This window comes from Homarus americanus, unplaced genomic scaffold (genome assembly GCF_018991925.1).
Source record: "Homarus americanus isolate GMGI-L3 unplaced genomic scaffold, GMGI_Hamer_2.0 scaffold7222, whole genome shotgun sequence".
Lineage (NCBI taxonomy): Eukaryota > Metazoa > Arthropoda > Malacostraca > Decapoda > Nephropidae > Homarus > Homarus americanus.
Window position 1 is genome coordinate 5,001 of NW_024728630.1, and position 23,203 is coordinate 28,203.

General features: G+C 44.0%; 1 protein-coding gene across 1 annotated transcript; it reads right to left on the reverse strand.

Annotated features, from left to right (window-relative positions):
• Positions 1–18,397: 18,397 nt before the first annotated feature.
• Positions 18,398–22,931, reverse strand: LOC121866164 (epithelial discoidin domain-containing receptor 1-like). The gene is made up of 2 exons (XM_042365767.1): positions 22,761–22,931; positions 18,398–22,190 (listed from the first exon to the last, which is right to left on the reverse strand). The coding sequence occupies exon 2, from the start codon at positions 21,657–21,659 to the stop codon at positions 20,481–20,483; it is 1,179 nt and encodes a 392-aa protein (XP_042221701.1). The 5' UTR covers positions 21,660–22,190; positions 22,761–22,931; the 3' UTR covers positions 18,398–20,480.
• Between the last annotated feature and the right edge of the window lie 272 nt (positions 22,932–23,203).

Genomic DNA, 23,203 nt, shown 5'->3' on the forward strand with positions numbered 1-23,203 from the left:
TAGGGATGCCACCTAGGTTGATGAGCTGCCACAAGATTCTCACATCAAACTTTCTTCAAATATACGAAGACTTGGAAAGATCTCATGACCTTAAATAACAATGAATAGTTTGTTATTATAAAAATTTTACCTTTGGTTTGTTTAACAATTATCTTGACAGTGATACAGCCGAAAACAGATCCACCAATCACAATCACCTTTACATACAGCCTTCCTTTATCAAGTATTGCCAGGAAAAATTGAGAGCACGAGACCCAGGGTGGTGTCGGTGCATCTTTGGTTGACTGTACCTGCACACCTGTATTCTCTATTGTATTTTCATGTTGAACCATTTGTATACCTCTCTCTCTCTCTCTCTCTCTCTCTCTCTCTCTCTCTCTCTCTCTCAACACTAACCTCTGCTTCACCAACATCAGTAACATCATCACCAACAATAACATCACCACCAACGCCAACAATAACATCACCACCACTATACTATGACACAATGCCCACTGAACTTCACCACCATCAGAGACAACAACATCATCTACAACAAACATCAGCATGACTAATACAGCCACTACAACAACAGCACAAACATCACAACTTCACCAAAACATCATCCTCACAGAACAACAGCACAAACATCACAACTTCACCAAAACATCATCCTCACAGAACAACAGCACAAACATCACAACTTCACCAAAACATCATCCTCACAGAACAACAGCACAAACATCACAACTTCAACAAAACATTATCCTCACAGAACAACAGCACAAACATCACAACTTCACCAAAAGACTAACTTCACAGAACAACAGCACAAACATCACAACTTCACCAAAACATCATCCTCACAGAACAACAGCACAAACATCACAACTTCACCAAAACATCATCCTCACAGAACAACAGCACAAACATCACAACTTCACCAAAACATCATCCTCACAGAACAACAGCACAAACATCACAACTTCAACAAAACATCATCCTCACAGAACAACAGCACAAACATCACAACTTCACCAAAACATCATCCTCACAGAACAACAGCACAAACATCACAACTTCACCAAAACATCATCCTCACAGAACAACAGCACAAACATCACAGCTTCACCAAAACATCATCCTCACAGAACAACAGCACAAACATCACAACTTCAACAAAACATCATCCTCACAGAACAACAGCACAAACATCACAACTTCACCAAAACATCATCCTCACAGAACAACAGCACAACATCCAACTTCAACAAAACATCATCCTCACAGAACAACAGCACAAACATCACAACTTCAACAAAACATCATCCTCACAGAACAACAGCACAAACATCACAACTTCACCAAAACATCATCCTCACAGAACAACAGCACAAACATCACAACTTCACCAAAACATCATCCTCACAGAACAACAGCACAAACATCACAACTTCACCCATCATCCTCACAGAACAACAGCACAAACATCACAACTTCCCAAAACATCATCCTCACAGAACAACAGCACAAACATCACAACTTCACCAAAACATCATCCTCACAGAACAACAGCACAAACATCACAACTTCACCAAAACATCATCCTCACAGAACAACAGCACAAACATCACAGCTTCACCAAAACATCATCCTCACAGAACAACAGCACAAACATCACAACTTCAACAAAACATCATCCTCACAGAACAACAGCAGGATCACAAACAAGAATTAACACCCACACCAACGACAACAACAATAATAACATTGATACATTTACAAAGAACAGTTCGCGCCACAAACAACAATACAGCAACAGTTCGCGCCACAAACAACAAGACAGCAACAGTTCGAGCCACAAACAACAACAGTTCGGCACGAAGCAACAGCAGTTCGCGCCATAAACAACAGCAGTTCGCGCCATAAACAACAACAGTTCGCGACACGAACAACAACAGTTCGAGCCACAAACAACAACAGTTCGCGCCATAAACAACAACAGTTCGCGCCACAAACAACAACAGTTAGCGCCAGAAACAACAACAGTTCGCGCCATAAGCAACAACAGTTTGCGCCGTAAACAACAACAGTCCGCGCCAAACAACAACATTTCGCACCACAAACAACAACAGTTCGCGCCACAAACAACAACAGTTCGCGCCACAAACAACAACAGTTCGCGCACAAACAACAACAGTTTGCGCCAAATAACAACAGTTCGCGCCACAAACAACAACAGTTCGCGCCACAAACAACAACAGTTCGCGCCACAAACAACAACAGTTCGCGCCACAAACAACAACAGTTCGCGCCAGAAACAACAACAGTTCGCGCCACAAACAACAACAGTTCGCGCCACAAACAACAACAGTTTGCGCCGCAACCCAACAACAACAGTTCGCGCCTAACAACAACAGTTCGCGCCACAAACAACAACAGTTCGCGCCACAAACAACAACAGTTCGCGCCACAAACAACAACAGTTCGCGCCACAAACAACAACAGTCCGCCAAACAACAACATTTCGCACCACAAACAACAACAGTTCGCGCCACAAACAACAACAGTTCGCGCCACAACAGTTGCATAACAACAGTCGCGCAAACAACAACATTTCGCACCACAAACAACAACAGTTCGCGCCACAAACAACAACAGTTCGCGCCACAAACAACAACAGTTCGCGCCACAAACAACCAGTCGCGCAACCACACGCGCGCCACACAGTTCCACAAACAACAACATTTCGCACCACAAACAACAACAGTTCGCGCCACAAACAACAACAGTTCGCGCCACAAACAACAACAGTTTGCGCCATAAATAACAACAGTTCGCGCCAAACAACAACAGTTCGCGCCACAAACAGCAAACAACAACAGTTCGCGCCACAAACAACAACAGTTCGCGCCACAAACAACAACAATTCGCGCCAAAAACAACAACAGTTCGCGCCACAAACAACAGCAGTTCGCGTCACAAACAACAACAGTTCGCTCCACAAACAGCATACAACAACAGTTCGCGTCACAAACAACAATATCAACAACAGTTGCCACCTCAACAAGTGCTACAACGGAAAGTTTCCCGGCCATTAGGTTGCACGTCGCTACCAGGACTTGTAAAACCTCTGGGGAATTAATGGCGGCTGGAAGGAGTTAGGCAGCGAGGCCGACCGTAATGGTGACTGGATGATGTGTCTGGAACGCTGGTGTAGCCGCCTGGAAGGACAGAGAAGGGAGAAAGAAGAGGTGAGAGAGAAAGAAGATATGGGTCTCTCTGGTTGAACGGGCTGTTAAAGGGGTTGAGGAGAAAGAGAGAGGCTGAGGTTAGATGCTGGAACACTTGAGGTGGCTAAATGAGAAAGAGAGAGTGTAAAGAATGACGATTTTGGAAAGCTGGCGAAACTCTGGAAGGATTGAGAGGAGGTTAGAGGTTAGAGGAGGAAGATGCAAGCCATGGTGATGTGATGGGGTGTAAGGGATATGGGGGAAGAAAAGTGTAGGTGTAACTATAAGGTATCTAGATCTGTACTACGGGCGCCCAGAGGGAAACAGAAAGATGAAAAAAAAATAACGAAAGATGTAGAATCCTAATGTCGAGGACTGAGAGACTAAGAGATGAAAGAGACAACAGATAACTGAAATGCTGCTGTAGATTCCAAGAAGGAATAAGGGAAAATAGAGATAGGGTAAGTTAAGGCCCAGAATGCTGATTCAGAGGCATGGAAGTAAGTAATAAAAGAGAGATTCTGGAACATGAATTTACCACCTGGAGAGACTACGTAAGGAGGAATGGAAAACACAAGGTCTGAAGCGTTGGGATAGTGGTATGCAAATCACTAAGGGAGGAACGAGAGAGCAAAATATACTCTGGAATGCTTGTTTAGACGCCCCGTGAGGACTGAGGAGGAAAACAAAAAGAGGTAAGGCATGTTTTACAATGCAAGCGTTGGCGGCGGCCTGGAAAGAGTGAGAAGAGAAGAAAAGGCGAAATATAAAGTCTGGAACACTGAGCTGGAAGAAGTGTAATGAATTTAGAAGACCGTGAAGGAAAGGAAATGGAGGTTATGTTAAGACTCACGCCAGAGCCTGCAGGAGGTGTGTTGGTTGAACTTACGAGGAAACTTAAGAAAATGTAAATGAGATCGACAAAAGCGAAAGAAACATGGACAGAAAAAAAAAATAGTCTTTCCAAAGTATTCCAAGACAAGGAACCTCAGAAAAATTCAGTGAACAAAAGAAAAATAACAGAAAATAAACACCAAAAGCAGAACGAGAGAGCAGAACAAAGAAGACGATGACTTTAAAACGATAACAAGACGACAACAAATAAAACGATAAAAAGAGTTAACAAGAAAAAATCGGGCATCAGAGACAACACCACCAGCACAAAAAAAGTGAATTGAAAGAATAAAAAACAAAAACAATGACAATCAAAACCTAAATAAACAACAGACGAGAAAAAAAACTCAACTACTCAAAGGATTTCAGGACGTAGGAACCCCAGAATTAAGATCAGTTGGTCGAGTCCTATAAAATCCTACTGAGAGAGACAAATCCACCGACGAATTAATTTGGCAAAAGTTTCTCTTCTTGTTAAGGCCAATTTGGCGTACTTGGCATAGCATTAGACGGGCAGGGGTGTGTTGGGAATGCTGCCTCGTTAACTGTGGATGTCTGTAATGCGTTAAATTGTGCAGTGTTGCGTTTGTTGCATAATGAATTGATAGGATGAGGAAGGATGAGGCAGCGTACATCGACTACAGTTGTGGAGTAGTGGTAGAAGAAGTGGTGAAAGTAAGGGGAATAGTGGTGAAAGTAAGGGTAGTAGTGGTGAAAGTAAGGGTAGTAGTGGTGAAAGTAAGGGTAGTAGTGGTTGAAAGTAAGGATGGTCGTGGTGGAAGTAAGGGGTAGTAGTGGTGAAAAGTAAGGGTAGTAGTGGTGAAAGTAGGGTAGTCGTGGTGGAGTAAGGGTAGTAGTGGTGAAAGTGAGGGGTGTAGTGGTGAAGTGGGGTAGTAGTGGTGAAAGTGAGGGTAGTAGTGGTGAAAGTAAGGGTAGTAGTGGTGAAGTGAGGGGTGTGGTGGTGAAAGTAAGGGTGAGTGGTGGTGAAGTGAGGGCAGTGGTGGTGAAAGTAGGTAGTCGTGGTGAAGTAAGGCAGTAGTGGTGAGGGTGTGTGGTGAAGTAGGGTGTCGTGATGAAAGTGAGGTTAGTGTGGGTGGATGTAAGGGTGAGTCGTGGTGAAAGTAGGGTAGTCGTGGTGAAAGTGGGGCAGTAGTGGTGAGTGAAAGGGTGGTAGTGGTGAAGTGGGTAGTCGTGGGTGAAAGTGAAAGGGTAGTAGTGGTGGAGTAAAGAATTAGTAGTGGTGAAAGTGGGTAGTGGTGAAAGTAAGGGGTAGTAGTGGTGAAAGTGAGGGTGGTAGTGGTGGTGAAAGTGGGGTGGTAGTGGTGAAAGTGAGGGTGGTAGTGGTGAAAGTGGGGTAGTGTGGTGAAGTAAGAATTAGTAGTGGTGAAGAGTGGGGGTAGTGTGGTGAAGTGAGGGGGTGGTGTGGTGGAAGTAAGGGTAGTAGTGGTGAAAGTGGGGTGGTAGTGGTGGAGTGGGTGGTGGTGGTGAGTGGGGGTGTGGTGGTGTGGGTGTAGTGGTGAGAGTGGGGGCAGTAGTGGTGAAGTGAGGTAGTGTGGTGAATGGGGTAGTCGTGGTGAAGTGGGTGGTGGTGGTGAAGTGGGGAGTGGTGGTGAGGTGGGGTGGTCGTGGTGAAAGTAGGGGTAGTCGTGGTGAAAGTAAGGGTAGTGGGGTGAAAGTGGGAGTGGTGAAAGTGAGGGGAGTGGTGGTGAAAGGGGTAGTGTGGTGAAAGTGGGGTGGTAGTGGTGAAAGTAGGGTAGTAGTGGTGGTGGGGAGTAGTGGTGAAAGTGGGAGTAGTGGTGAGTAGGGGTGAGTGGTGAGAGTGGGTAGTGTGGTGGTGGGGCAGTGGTGGTGGTGGGGTGTGTGGTGAGTGGTGTGTGATGAAGTGGGGGCAGTAGTGGTGGTGGGGTGTGGTGGTGGAGTGGGTGTGTGGTGAAGTGGGGGTGGTGTGGTGGAAGGGGTGTTGGTGAGTGGGGGTGTGTCGTGGTGAAGTGGTAGTGGTGAGTGAGGTTGTGTGGTGGTGGGGTGGTAGGTGGGTGGTGTGGTAAGTGGGGGTGTGGTGGGGTGGGGGTGTGGTGAAGTGGGTGGTGGTGAAGTGGGTAGTGGTTTGAAGTAATTGTGGTGATGGGGTGGTGGTGGTGGGTGGGTGGGGGTAGTGGTGGTGGAAGTGGTGGTGGTGGGTGGGTGGGGAGTGGTGGGTGAGGTGGGGGTGTGGTGGTGGAGTAGGGTGAGTGGTGGTGAGGTGGGGTGGTTGGTGGTGGGTGTGGGGATTGGTGGTGGTGAAGTAAAATTGAGTAGTGGTGAAAGTGAGGTAGTAGTGGTGGTGAAAGTAGGGGAGTAGTAGTGGTGGAAGTGGGGTAGTAGTGGTGAAGTGGGGTAGTAATGGTGAAAGTAAGGGTAGTAGTGGTGAAAGTGAGGGCAGTAGTGGTGAAGTGAGGGTGTAGTGTGGAGGAAAGGTAATGGTGAAGTGGGGTAGTGTGGTGAAGTGAGGTAGTAGTGGTGAAGTGGGGGTAGTAGTGGTGAAAGTGGGGTAGTAGTGGTGAAAGTGAGGAGTAGTGGTGATGGTGGTGGTAGTGGAGTAGCTATAGCGCAGGAGGTGGGCGCCTCGAACTGGTTAACTACGTTACCGATAAGGGCAAATGGTTTCAGTCTTAACAAACAAGAATTTACAGATGCCAATGCTCTAAGGTACGGTCGGCCAGTAGAAGGTTTGCCCTCCCAATGCGTGTGTGGCTCTTCCTATGACGGCGATCACGCCATGGTGTGCAAGAAAGGGGGCTTCATATGCATGAGGCATGACGAAGTAAGGGACCTTACAGCAAATATGTTGAAGGAAATCTGCCGGGATGTCATGGTAGAACCGACCCTCCTTCCATTGGATGGTGAGATCTTCCAACATAGGACTTCAAACACATCTAACGAAGCCCGTGTTGACGTCAGTGCTCGAGGATTCTGGACGCTGGGACAGCGAGCTTTCTTCGACATCAGGATTTTTGATCCCATGGCCGCATGTCACCGTAACGTAGCTCTCGATGCTGCACATAGGAGGAACGAGAACGACAAGATAAGGGCATATGGAGAGAGAATCCAAAACGTTGATCAAGGCAGCTTCACTCCTCTAGTGTTCAAAACCTCTGGTGGGATGGGACCAAGTGCAAGATGTTTCTACGCCAGACTCGCGGAGGTGATCCCCGAACAGAAGCAGCAGCCCAGAAGTTTCGTTACAGCCTGGATGAGATGTCGACTATCTTTCTCTATCCTTCGGTCGGCTTTGCTCTGCCTCAGGGGAACGAGAGCTTCTGCCCCAACTCCGACAACTGCTGCAGATATTGACTGAATGCGGCATAGATCTGCGGCTCAACTAATTTAACACAGATAGGATAGCTTCTTATGTATTAGGATATTTAATATTAAGGTAAATAAATGGTGGCGAAGGTGTGGCTATTGGGGGAGGCTGGAGGCCACGGTAAAAAAAAAAAAATTTAAGTAGTAGTAGTAGTGGTAGTGGTGGTGGTGGGAGTGGTGGTGGTAGTACGGTAAGTGGTAGTAGTAGTTATAGAGGTGGTGATTGTGGTAGTAGTAGTGGTAGTAGTAGTTATAGAGGTGGTGATGGTGGTAGTAGTAGTTATAGAGGTGGTGATAGTGGTAGTAGTAGTTATAGAGGTGGTGATGTACAATATAATAGTTTGATGGTCCACTCTATCCATCCATCAGGAAATGAAGTTGATTATTCTTTCTTTCCTCCTTTTTTCATTCTGTCCTTTCCATCATCCTTCCTTCTGCCTCTCACATTTACCTTAGCCATATATTTTCACAGTCTTTCTTTCTTCCTCTTCTCTCAGTTTTCCTTCTCCTCACATTATTGTTGTGGATTCTTCTTCCTGGTTTCTCTCTCGCTTATCATTTCCTTCTTATCATCGTTCGTTTTTTTTTTCATTTTGTCTCATTTCTGTCTTTTATTAAATTTCTTTTTAATATCCCTCATAATTTTTTATTTCATTGTTTTATTTTTTTCTCTTTCTGTCATCTTCATTTATTGTTTTCCGCTTTCTATTAATTTTTCTTCTTCTTCTTCTTCTTCTTCTTCTTCTTCTTCTTCTTCTTCTTCTTCTTCTTCTTCTTCTTCTTCTTCTTCTTCTTCTTCTTCTTCTTCTTCTTCTTCTTCTTCTTCTTCTTCTTCTTCCTTCTTCTTCTTCTTCTTCTTCTTCTTCTTCTTCTTTTTTTTCTTCTTCTTCTTCTTCTTCTTCTTTTCTTCTTCTTCCTTTATTCTTCTTCTTCTTCTTCTTCTTCTTCTTCTTCTTCTTCTTCTTTTACTTCTTCTTCTTCTTCTTCTTATTTTTTTCTTCTTTCTTTTTTTTCTTTTTCTTCTTCTTCTTCTTCTTCTTCTTTTCCTATTTATTTCTTTCTTTCTTCTTCTTCTTCTTCTTCTTCTTCTTCTTCTTCTTCTTCTTCTTCTTCTTCTTCTTCTTCTTCTTCTTCTTCTTCTTCTTCCTTCTTCTTCTTCTTCTTCTTCTTTTCTTCTTCTTCTTTCTTCTTCTTCCTTCTTCTTCTTCTTTCTTCTTCATTTCTTCTTCTTCTTCTTCTTCTTCTTCTTCTTCTTCTTTCTTATTTATTTCTTTCTTTTCTTCTTCTTTCTTCTTATTTATTTCTTCTTCTTCTTCTTCTTCTTCTTCTTTCTTCTTTTTCTTCTTCTTCTTTTCTTTCTTTATTCATTTTCCTCCTTTTCTTTCTTACTCACTCTCTTTCCCTCTCATTATAGTACTCTCCCCTCTCCTCCTACGTTTCCCTCCCCTCTCCATCCCTCCTCTCACCTCTTATATTTTCCATCAATTTTATCATTATTCTCTTTCTTCTTGTCTTTCCCTACACACACACACACACACACAGACACCACACAGACACACACACACACACACACACACACACACACACACACACACACCACACACACACACAGACACCACACAGACACACACACACACACACACACAGTTAAGAGCCTTACGTGGATAATCCTAGGGAAAAAATGTTCTTCCCCTAAAAAATCTGTATTTTTTTATTATTTTTTTCAGGCGTTGTGTCTCTCTCTCTCTCTCTCTCTCTCTCTCTCTCTCTCTCTCTCTCTCCCCTGACACTCTCATTTCTACCATATCCTGCTGTTGGTTCTTCCTTACCCTCTTGATTCTTATCCTATCTTTCTCCCTTTTCTATCATCAATCATCAATTTTTTCTGGTTCTCAATTTGTGCTTATCGAATTCTTGTTATTATTTTCTTATTTTCTCTTCTATTTTTTTTTCTGTGTGTCTCTCTGTGGTATTGATTATCTCTCTCTCCCTCTCTCTCTTCGACTCCTTTTTCGCTATCATCATTCTTCCTTTTCCTCTCTTTCTCATACTGTGTCTCTTTCTCTATTATTCTCGCTTTCTCTCTCTCATTTATCGGTCTTATTATATCCTCCACTGTTTACGTTTCCAAAATATAATCCTATTTATTCACACACAGACAGACAGACAGACAGACAGACAGACAGACAGACACACACACACACAGCCAATCCGGACATTGGGTATATTTTTTCAAGTTGGTCCAAATCGTATCGTATAAAGCAATAATCGTTATACAATCATACACGGCCTTGGGTGCCTCATACACAACACTGGGTCACTCATACACGGTCTTGGGTCCCTCATACACGGCCTTAGGTCCCTCATTCACGGCCTTGGGTCCCTCATACACGCTGGGTCCTTCATACCCCTTGGGTCCCTCTGTACACGGCCTTGGGTCCCTCATACACGGCCTTGGGTCCTCATTCAACCTTAGGTCCCCCTTACACGGCCTTGGGTCCTCATACCTGGGCCCTCATACACGGCCTTGGATCCCTCGTACACCGCCTTTAACAAGTTAATATCAACAGTTTATGTAATGCTATGAAGCTCACTAACTCTGTCAGTCGTCTAGTGTTTTCATGTGACTCCAAAATTAATCAAGTTTGTTGCATTTTCTTGTCGTTTTCATTATATAGATGATGATTGTCTTTGGTAATTCTTCACCTTGTTGTAACCATGTAGTTGTGACTTGGCTACAGAGATCACTGTATTTTTTGGTGAGAGTACAGAGAGAAATACAGAGACGAGAGTAATGCCACATTTATGTTCTTCAAACAATACAACAGTACACGACTATGGTTCAACTCCTATGACTCTTCAAGGGAGCAGAACGATTGGCACACATTCTAATTCGAGGAAATTTTTGTCTCTAATAATCGTCTATAATCAAGTTAATTACATACGCTAATTACATACTTGTCTAGTATGATGGAACTAAACCACACAGTTCGTTGCAGATGAATTCGTAGTGAATGAGTCACTTGGTGTCTTCAACTCTACAAGATTTATGGAGGAATTATCGAAATAAGAAGTTGTAAGTTAGCACTTGCTCGTTGTTGTGGTCTGGCTCCATTATCAGAGGACAAGAGTGTGCAAATTTTAATATCATCAGATCTAACTTAAAATAAAGGACAGGGTCGTCATCGCATGGAAAGGGATGAATGGGTTGCTACCAATCTCTTCTAACAACTGGAGCAGTTCAGTCCTTTAGGGCGAGATTGTACAGAATCACAATGTGTCTCAACTGATGATGTTGCCCCTTCAGAAATCAAACAAGACCTTCAACGTGCACAAGAGCGGCGCAAGGATTTGATGGGAAGTTTCATCTAAAAGTTTCTCCAAGAACAAAATTTCTAACATTTTCGCATCTCTCCACACTGTACAAATGACCAAACAAATCCGGACAAATCAATACAATGGAGGCAGACAGAGACCGATTCAGGCGACTTCTTGATGCATCTACCAGCGGGGGAGAAGTTTACCAACGCATGAACTGGCACCTGTGCCCCGTCACTCGCTACACTAGACAAAGGCAGGACAGCAGATAAAGCTCTGCTCCCATATACTGGTGGACACACACGAGGACACCACCACTTGATCCTACTTGTGTGTTCATAGATGAAATGACTCTAGTTCAGGCCATTGGCAAACCGTCCAGTGCTTCTACACAACCATGACTAATCTCTTCCACCACTACCCCCTATCACCACGCCTCCACCACCACCTCGCCTCCCGCCACTCCCTTCACCACTCCCACGCCTCCCACCCTCCACCTCCACCACTCCCACCTCCATCACCTCACGCCTCCACCACTCCCACGCCTCCATCACCTCCACGCCTCCACCACTCCCACCTCCACCACTCCTACGCCTCCACACTCCCACGCCTCCCCACTCCCACGCCTCCACCGCTCTCCACCTCCACCCTCACCTCCCATCACCACCACACCCTCCATCACCTCCCACGCCTCACCACCACCACGCCTTACCACCACGTCTCCCACCACGCCTCCACCACTCCCAACCGCCTCCACCACTCCCACGCCTCCACCACTCCACCTTCCTACTCCACGCCCCCACCACCAATTCTCCCACCAATCCCAGGCCTCCCACCACCACACCAGGCCACCTCCCACACCCTCCACCACTCCACCTTCCCACCACTCCACCTTCCCTACTCCCACCTCCCACCACTCCACCTCCACCACTCCCACCTCCACCACTCCCCGCCCCTCCACCTCCATCACTCCCGCCTCCACCACTCCCGCCTCCACCACTCCCCACCTTCCCACTCCCACACTCCACCACTCCTCGCCTCCACCACCACCCTACGCCTCCCACCCATCCCCACCTCATCAATCCCACACCCCCACCTCCACGCCTCCATCATCACGCCCCCCACCACCCCCGCCTCCCACCACTCCCACGCATACCCTCCCACGCCTCCACCACTCCCACACCTCCCCTCCCACCTCCACCCTCCCCCCTCAACACTCAAGCCTCCACAACTCCCACCACTTCTCCACTATTCACCACTTCCTCCAGGCCTCACCACCACCACCACCACGTCTTGATCACCACTCTATAAGGAAGCAAGTGTTTTACTAATCCACCACACACAAATGTGATGATACCAATACCACCACCAGCACCACCACCGCCACCACCACCACCACCACCACCACAACCATCACCACCACCACCGACACCACCACCACCACCCACCCACTACCACCACCCACCACACAACCACCACCACCATAACCACCACCACACCCTTACCACCACCACCACCACCACCACCACCACCACAACCATCACCAACCACCACCGCACCACCACCACCACCACACCGCCACCACCACCCACCACCACCCTGCCACAACCATCACCGCTACCACCGCCACCACCACCACCACCATCACCACCACCACACCACCTTACCACCACCACCACCACCACACTACCACCACCACCACCACACACAACCATCACCGCCACCACAACCACCACCACACCCCTACCACCACCACCACCCCTACCACCACCACCACCACACCACCCATACCCACCACCACTACCATCACCATCACCACCACCACCACCACCACCACCACCACACCACCACAACCACCACCACTATCACCCACCACCACCCCTTACCACCACCACACCACCACCACCACACAACCATCACAGCTACAGCCAACACCGCCACCATCACCGTCACCACCACCACCACCACCACACCACACACACCACCCTTCCCCCACCACCACCTACCACCACACCACACCACCACCACACCACCTACCCACACCACCACCACACCTACCACCATTACCACCACCACCACCACCACTACCACCACCACCATCACCACTGCCACAACACCCACCACCACCACCATCACCGTCACCAACCCACCACCACAACCATCACCGCCACCACAACCACCACCACCCCTTACCACCACCACCACAACCACCATCACTACCATAACCACCACTATAACCACCCTTACCATCACCACCACCACAACCACTATCACCACCACATTTCCTCACCAACACCACCACCACCTTCCACCATACCACCATCACCATCACCACCACCATCACCACCACTACCACTATTACCATCACCATAACCACCAGAGATTCGTACTACCCAAATTTATTTATGTTAATCACTACTCTACACCAGGAAATAAACTATCTTTCATTATCACACATCATACCTATATTGTTACCCAAACCACTCGTGTTGTCGTGAAATATTAAACATATGAACAGGAATCATTGTCAAATAATGTACTAACAAGCAACATAACTGAGCTGTACAGACACGTAAGATACAACAACGGGTCAACAACAGTGTGTGTGTGTGTTGGGTCATTGTGAAGATATATATAATAGTTGTTGCTTTACACTGACCTACGTGAACGGTGCTACAAACTGAGTCTTGGGAGTCAGTCATTGTTCTCTCTCTCTCTCTCTCTCTCTCTCTCTCTCTCTCTCTCTTTTTATCCACTGTTGAATAAGCTAATCCCGACATGCACTTTTTCTCTCTTCTCTTTATCGATTACGCTCTTTTAATAATATGTAAGGCCAGTTCTCTTTGGTCAAGCAAGCCAGCCAATCAGGGGCCCGCTTCCGATGTTAGATTCTGTCAATACTCTTGAGAATATGTTATCATAGCTCCACTTTGTATTGCCCATCCCGGCTGCCATCATTTTTGTACATGTTATATTTTTCCTCAATAGTTTTCCAGCATCTCTATCATATATTGCCTTTATGTAACTATATTTTTCTGTCATATTTTTCTCAATACATTTTCTGGTTAGCCTATCGTATTGGTTGAGAACTGTGAAAATGTTACGAGTTTCAGTGCTTCTGTGTGTGTGTGTGTGTGTGTGTGTGTGTGTGTGTGTGTGAGATAACATATTCTCATGTATCTCTCTTTTATTTGTTATCTCTGTCTAACTATTACACCATCCCATCTTTATCTATATAATAATAACACAAAGTCATTTGGCTCTTGTCACCACACCATAAGATGATGGGAACAGCACACACCTGATGACTCTCACGCTCGCTGTAATACAGGAACATAACATCATCCACCATATCACTCTCGGGTTACATACTTCTCTCCTGAGCGTCAGTATCACATTCATAACTTATGTGTGTAGGTGATGGTGGTTTTTAATAAAGGAGTATAGAGGTCAGCTCCTGGGAGTGGACTTAGTATATTAACTTGAAAGAACTTACTTACTATAAAAGATAAACACACTATAACTAAAACAAACTATAAGCAATACTCAACACAGTGAATATACCGACAATACTATTGATCTTATTTACTCTTAAAAATAAAATACATCCAGCGTAGAGAAATATTATATTACGCTACACTAGAACCAACATTATGGTGGAATTTAAAATCCATTTATCTTCACCATTACAGGTCTATTACAGACTCCATTTATACAGTGGGTCTCTGTCCTAATGGTAGCGTCGGGTAGGCCTTACGAGGCAAAACATTTTGGCTGATTTGTTACAATTTCAACCTGGGATTTTTGGGCTAAGGCACCTATACCATTAAAGAAGGTAAATTTTTGCATCACTTTTGGTATTGTTCTTTATACTTATATTTGTTTTGTTTTTCAGTGTATTCGTTTTAGTAAGTTTGAAGTAAATGATTGGTGTTGATGTATTAATGCCCTTGAACAGGTGAGGTCTTTTATGTTTTGTTTTGTTTTTACGGCATTAGCCCACCCTTTCACAGGTCACTGACCCGCATCAGGGCCTAGGGGCGAAAAATATAATAATAATAATTTGGGGGCGCTGGTGGTAGAGCGGTAGCGCTCTTGCCTCGCAACCAAGATGTCACGGGTTCGATTCCCGGCCGGCGGAAGTTGTTTGGACACTCTTCTAGTCCCCTTGGTCCCGGTTCACCTATAGCAAAGTAGGTACCTGCTGTAAATCGAAAGTTGCGAATTCGTATTCAGAGAAAGTTGTTGGAGCTTCCAATAACTTGCGTAAGAACATTGACTCTTCAGGCCTCGCCCTTGACTCTTCACTTCCTTGACTCTTCAGGCTTCTACGCCCTTGACTCAGCTTCTATGCCCTTAACTCAAGATACAGGCAAGCCCTGTTGGGCACTGTAAACGCTTCCGCTTCACCTCACAAGGATGTAGGGGGTGCCAATAATAAAATAAATAAATAAATAAAATAATAATAATAATAATAATAATAAATAAATAAATAAATTAATTAAAAAAAAGACCAATAGTGAGAAACAGTGTAGGTTTATTGAGTCATTATTCACAACATATGATTAATATTAACCCTTTGACCATAATGGTTTAACTCCCTGAATATAACATCAGTGTACTGTACTCTGGGAGACTGATGACCATTTACCAAAGTTAAGATATCGTAATCAGAAGTTTAAATAATCGTACTCAGAGTTAAGATACTTTACTCTCTGGGTTAATCCATCGTACTCATGGGAGTAATTAGACTCAAGGAATTTAATGTATCTTACTCATGTACCTAAATCACTGCACTAAGGCGCGGGTCGGATTGTACTCAAGGGGTTAGGAATCATCAGTGTTTATATACCCTTCCAATATTTCAGCGCCATCACTCCCTTACACAGTATTTATTTCCACGGTAATAATCCTTCCTCATGCGGCCTCTCTTGGTATCCACTAAATCAATACAATATAACTTTTACCTTTACGTTTATAGTAATTCTGTATGTCACCCTCCAGCATCCTATATATAAGCTCTTATTATACTTTTATATGACCAATTATTCCATGACCCGATGCAAGTATTAATGTACACTCGCAACAAAAGTATCGGTGCATACTGGAGTGTGAACAATTTGAGACCAGTGATGATAGGTTTGGGAAAGGCAGGTTGTTCCAGCCGTATGTTGGCAGCCCTGATTGTCAGCCATATGGCAACACCTAGTGGAGTATGGATACCTTCAACCTTCCCGACATATCACAGTGTATACGTATCGTTTCGGAACTCGTCGATCTCACCCTGCACCGATACTTTTTTGATGCGAGTGTACATATATTTTGCTCATATAATTCCGGATAGATAAGTGTTCATTATAACGGGCATGTCATTGTTCTAGACACCTCTCCCAGCCGTTATATCTGATGTATGAGTAATTATTTCCAATATCGTCCAGAGTGGGTTGCTGGCTTGGCTCTCACTCTCAGTCAGTCCTTCATACGGCACAGACCTGCTGTTTACCGGCCTCTCTCCATACAGTGAGTGTTCCTTACTTGTGTCAAACAGCAAGACACACGGGTAACCAGCTCCCACAATAGTCGTGGTAATATCCTAGTCTGGGGTCCGTAATCAATAGTAATACCAAGAAGCACAACCTTGGGACCCATGTAATGTGTGTGTAAAGTTTTACGTCTCTAACTGGTTCTGTTTGGGAGCTGTGACTGGAACAGACAGACTAACGGACATGTCTTTTTATTATTATAGATCTACTGTTCATCTTCTCCCAATCCCTTGTTATCTGTCTCCTCTGCTTCCTGTATTATTGTTCTGTAAGTCCCTCAATTATTACTCAAGTGTCTTCCTTCTATCTTCTTACTCCCTCCAAGTCTTTCACTTCATTTACATTATTGTAAATTATAAACGAAAAACTTTGATCTATTTCTTGATGTTTTTACTATGAAACGAAGGTGCCAGTACACACCCTTGTCTCACTCCTCTTCTTATTTCAGTCTAGTTATCTTAATGATTTCCTCTGTCTGCCGAGTCACCATGAACATGACTATAATACTGTATCTAATGACCCTAACCATTCACTTTAATGTTCATGTAGAGTTATACATCATAACATAAATTCCTCTCTACTGCTGGTTAATAGATTTATCGCTATCAACGAACATCATACTAAAACTTCATAAATAAAATTCACCCGTGATATTTCAGTTGGTTCTGTCAGAGATCTTTTAGTTCGTGTCAATGTGTAGGGTATATATTTATTTATTTTTTGTATTACTCTCTCTCTCTCTCTCTCTCTCTCTCTCTCTCTCTCTCTCTCTCTCTCTCTCCAGGTAGGTCTATTTAAGTTTATTGAATGAAGATGAACGACGTCCCTGACACTTATGCTGATGTTGTGTTCTGTAAGGGCAAGATGGTAGAAAGGGTGATAGCGTTATAAAAGAGAGAGAAGAAAGAAAAATATTATGACAAGCAAGACTGGTAGTGGGTTGGTGGCATCCATACTCACCTCTCACACAAAAAACTAAGGTTCGATCCCTCCTTGGACAACGTGTTATTAATTATTGTCTATATCTCCGTCGATATTACTGTGCAACTTATAAATAACTCCTAAAAAAATTTATTCGATGTAGTATTAATTAGCTACAGGTAAGACAAGATGGCGGGCAGGTACAGGAGTAATAATAACATGGCAACAAATAAACAGAGTACATTTATATACATGTCTTTATTTCATACAATTCTGTAAAAAATACAACATACAGCATGAAGACAGCGGTACACACACACACACACATTACAAAATATATATCTATATATCTATTGGACATCACTGGGGATGTCCTCAGTTATCCTGTAAAGAAAATTTGAATAATCATATTTTCTTCTTTTTTGATGCAATTATATATTTTGATTGTAATTTGCTACAATTTTCAGTAACTGCATCCATGGTGTTGTTCCCTATGGTTAAATGACCTTTATATAGAGATCCAGACTCCCATTACATAGATACGAGTATTTAAATAAAGGGTTTAAGTCCTGTTTGAGTTTTCATAAAACACAGTTAATGTCTCGTTATGTTTTGTTCTGTCATAAAAAAAATAAACAATTGATTTTGACTATTTTCCCCAAAAATTACGTCACTGTATATTGTGTAAACATTAAGAAGTGGTTTTATTTTTCTTTATCAATATCTAAAAAAACGAAATTTTCTCTACATGAACATAATCACCAAAGACAGAGAGAATTGAGGGAGAGATAGAGAGACAAACTCCCCGGAGAGACTCTAACAGTAATGCCATCCAATAAGAGAGAGAACTGTACATTATTTTTTTTTCCTTTACAAGAAGAAATAATGATCGTAAGACTAAACTTTATATATATGTATGTACAGTAGAGTGACCTCAATGACAGGATATGTATTACCATTTAAGGTATTCTAGTTTGTTTCATTATCGTAAGTTGGGTGAGAGAGAGAGAGAGAGAGAGAGAGAGAGAGATCTTTGCAGTACCTTTCAATGCAAATGAAAACGGTGGCAGACAATTTGACTAGAAGCTCATAAAACTCCATTTAAGTGGTTACGTGAACAAAACTGATGTAAACAAAGATGGTGATAATAACCAATAAACTCCCACACTCTTTACAATACACATATATTAACATTATAGACACAAGTTACAGTTATTTGTATTGCATGATATACGTGAGAAATGTTAATTAACTCAATGTTCTTCATTCTCAGAGTGGCTAACACAATGACACTTAAATGAAAAGAAATGAAAAACTTCTCACCACTTTGAATCTTGAGTGTAAATCTGGGTCCATATTCCACCATCAGCCAAGTTGACTCAAGATCAAATAATCTCGAACAAAAAAAAAACAATAGAAATAATAATGCAAGAAATAGCTTTTTATTGGTCTTCGTTCACTGAAAACCAATCCTGACTAATATATATATATCACAGACAAATCACAGGACCTCGCCAACAGACGAAGGTTAATTAATTGAATTGCAACAGCCTAAGCAAACCACAACACAACTCTAGTGGCTGAGAATGCAAGTAAAGTATACATATATATATATATATATATATATATATATATATATATATATATATATATATATATATATATATATATATATATATATATATATATATATATATATATATATATATATACGGTAATAAAAAAGTATAATGAAAAATAAGAGACTCGTGGAAGCACTTACTGTGTGACTTTATAAAACGATATGGTTGTAAATCACATGATAAAACAGACACTTTAGCTCTTATAGTACTTGTTAGAATGAGTTATCTTGTCTTTATCATTCCTCTAATGACGTCACACGGAAGCACTTTTTATATGGTCTTGTGAACCACGATATGGTTGAACATCGTGTGACAGAAAATAGATGTTTTTGTTATTAACAAACTTACGAATAAGTTTCTTTAAGCATTGTTCCTCTTATGACGTCACATGTTTTGAGACAATTTGATTTGTGCTGAAATTTTATTCACATAATAAACACACACCATTAACTACTGAATTGAGAGTTTGCTATTTAAGAATCCCACAGGGATGAAAGCAACGACTACCACACAACTACAAATATCAAAATAAATTCAAGTGTAATGTTTTTTGCAATGTTAAAGGAGTTGTAAGTAAACATTCATGGTAAACATTTTTATAACAATATAACGAACCCCTGGATACGTGAAATGCATTATGCAACATTTAACACAAGAACACAGTCGTTTCTCGTACCGAGGATCGACCTTGGTTCTCGAACTCCGTATAATGGGGGCTGTCCACTATGACCGTGGTGGCCCTGTTGTGGTGAAATGTCCAAAATGTGGTCCATCTTTTTCACTGAGGTCTTTGCAAATATTTTAAAGCTCAAAATTCTTAAATATTGGATCTGATAGTCACTGGCAGAAGGTTTTCAACACTCCCTAATATAACGACATCCTTCCATGGTGCTGGGGCTGACACCACCTGTTAACCCATAAAGTGGGCAATAAACATGAAGAGCTAAAACGCCATTCAGAAACACCTTTTCCAGCAAGGATTATCTGGTAAAGTTACGGCATTCTTGTTGATTGCAAGAGTGCACCGTGTTCAGAGGTCAGCAACATGACATTGGTGTAGTCGTTAACAAGAAGTGTTCATAATCGTTTCTTTGAGTGCTTTGGCCATGACTTTTCCTCGGCTGGTAAGACAGAGTTTGGCAATGACATTCGTCTTGATTGGAAGAACACAGACTACCCAAGACAGGTAGACCAGCACCATATAGTGATTACATACAGTAAGTTAGGTTTGAGATTCTTGTAAAACATCCTTTGACGGTCGGCAAAGATTTTGTAATTAATATTGTTCAAATTGGCTGGAGGGCCATGATGGCAATTTTCAATTGCTCACTTTTATGAAATACGTACAACAGGTCTTCACATTTGAGGCACTGAAAACCACTGAGAATAAATTCGAAGTAAGGAAGCCTAACAGGAGTAACCAGACTGGTACAGGTTGTTTTACTTATGCAATAGACTTTGTAACCCAGAGTGTGTGCTGCAGAAACAGAAAGGTCTATGAAGATAGCGCAAGACACCTCACACTAAGTCCTCAAGAGAGTAGTCCAACACGAGTACCTCCTGAGTACCTCACTCCGAATAACTGAATGGATAATGAAGACCTCGTGCACGGAAGGCTGTGTTACAACTCACTCTATATAGTAGAGGGTATAACCCAAGTTTTTACGCTGCAGGAACAGGTGGATCTCCCAGAAGGGAGGTCGCTGGCGGTCGTTGGGTCTCCAGCAGGCAGTCATCATGTCGTACATCTCGCGAGGACAGAGCGGCGGATGAGGCAACACCATCATACCGGAGCCATCACCATGGTAACAGTGAGACACGTTCTCCAGAACGCCGTCATCACTCAGCTCGTCGTAGGGCTGCTGGCGGGCCATCGTTAGGATCTCCCACAGCGTCACGCCGAACGCCCACACGTCACTCTTGGTGGAAAACCGACCCTGAAGGATAGACTCCCACGCCATCCACCTGATGGGCAGGAGAGCCCGACCTTCACTCAGCCGGTAGTAGTCGCTGGAATATAAAGATCGACTCATGCCAAAGTCCGATATTTTAATAGTTAATTCACTCCCCACCAGACAGTTTCGAGTCGCCAAATCCCGATGGACCACATTGAGGGCCTCCAAATGCTTCATTCCAGAGGCCACTTGGGATGCTATATAAATAAGAGCCCCATAGCTAAGAACTGGGAGGTCCGCGTCTTCCTCCGGATCCGTGAAGTTAGCAGGCACGATGGTCCCATCACCCTGGTGCTTCCTGAGGAACTGGTAGAGGTCGCCACAACTCATGTACTCCAGTAACATACACAGAGGCTCCGACCGTGTCACCATCCCGACCAGCTGAACGATATTTGGATCATCAAGACGACTTAAGATTCGAGCTTCCTGGCGGAAATCTTTTTTGGTAGTCTCGCTGGCACCTGCCCTGATGCTTTTCATTGCCACCATCTGTGATCCCTTGGGGTCCTCAATCTCACACAGCTGAACCATGCCGAATTTTCCCTCGCCAAGAGTCTCCAAGCTGCGTATGCGCTGCCGAGTCACTTCAGGAACTGGGCGTTCTTTAAAAACATTGGTCCCATCGGCCACAGCATATATGACGGAGCCAGTGACGCCCTGGATGTTGGTAGCATAGCATAACTGTGGGGCGGCATAGTACTGCTGTTCGGGGGGCGGAGGGATGGGTGGCACAGGTGGCGGCAGAGGTGAGTCCTTACGGCCCCTGACTGTTGGCAGCGTAGACGGCGGCCTCGTCAAGGGGACGGGAGGAGGCGGGGAGTACACATCGGAGAATGGCGGCGGTGGAGTCATGTTGACATCAGGAACTGCGTAGTCCACTGAGTCGTCGGTATCAAGGGGCAGGGGACATTTGAGAGTCTCTGAGGGCGTGACAGTGTGGCCAGGTGTAGTACCCAGGGTTGTGCAGCGGACCCTTGTAAGGTTCCTGGTACATGGCGGCCGCCTCCTCTTCCATGGTCACGTGACCATACAGTTCCCCCTTCGCCCGTGAGTAACCATTGGAAGTCGGCGTAAGATTCATATTGATGTGAAAATCCTTCATTTTCATTGACACTTTCTTGGCATCGACGCTGTTGATGGTGGAGGAGAGCGTCTTAGTTTTCTTTGAGAACTTAAGGCGGTAATATAAGACACAGAGAGCTACGGGAACCACGCCAAAAACCACGCCTAAGGTGGCTAGACCTCCAACCAAGAACCCTGAGGAGGAGGGTTGTGCTGGCACCACTGGGGGCTGATCCTGTACCTCCATCAAGGACTTCTTCTTCACCGTCTCCTCCGTCGTCAACACCATCTCTTCATCCGTCAGGTTACAGGTGCACGGAACTGTGAGATACAAGAACCATGGAAAATAAGAATTGAGTCACCACATCAAAACATATAATATCTATAAATATATCACTAATAAACTTGTGGTCCTTTGAATGATAAATAATGATTGATGAGAACTGAAAAAGATTTAAGAATAGTAATGTAAACTTATTCAAAATATCACACCATTAGCACCATAAGGAGCTGTACCATTTGTAGACGGTAACACCACAAGCAGTCGGCAAGGCCATTAACCTTTCATGGAACAAGTGTGTCCACGGGTATGAGAGACAAGAAGTAGCAATTACACCCAAGCAAGTATTAACAGTCAGAAGAGGAAGCCCGAAGGACCAGTTGTGTTGAGGATCAAGTGGTGATACAGCAGGAACAGAGGTAGCACCAGTTACATTGAAGAAAGTAGTATAAGCTGCAGTAACAGAACCAGTAACAGTAAGAGAAGCAGTAACAGTAAGAAGAAGCAGTAACAGTAAGAGAAGCAGTAACAGAAACAGTAACAGAATTAATAACAGTAATAGAACCAGTAGCAGTAACAGTAGCAATAACAGTAACAGCAAGAGAACCTACCTGAGTCAAACGTGACCTCGGAGATGAGGATCCACCTGAGGGCGAAGTAGAGTTGCAGCTTGACGTACTTGGCGGCGGCGTTGTGGAGTCTGATGGTCACGTTGCGCGCGTGCTCGAAGATGCGGTCCACCACGTACTCGAACTCCACAGCTGGTTGTACGTGGTAGTGTTCCCCGCCACGCTGAACAGCACCCGCGCCCGCGAGAACACCTGTCGGGGAGACACACAGCTATAAAACACCTGTCGGGGAAGACACACACAGATATAGAACACCTGTCGAGACACACACACAGCAATAAAACACCTGACAAGGCACACACAGCTATAGAACACCTGTCGGGGAGACATACACAGCATATAAAACACCTGTCAGGAGGAACATACATATAAAACACCTGTCAGGAGACATACACAGCTATAAAAACACCTGTCGGGGACACAGA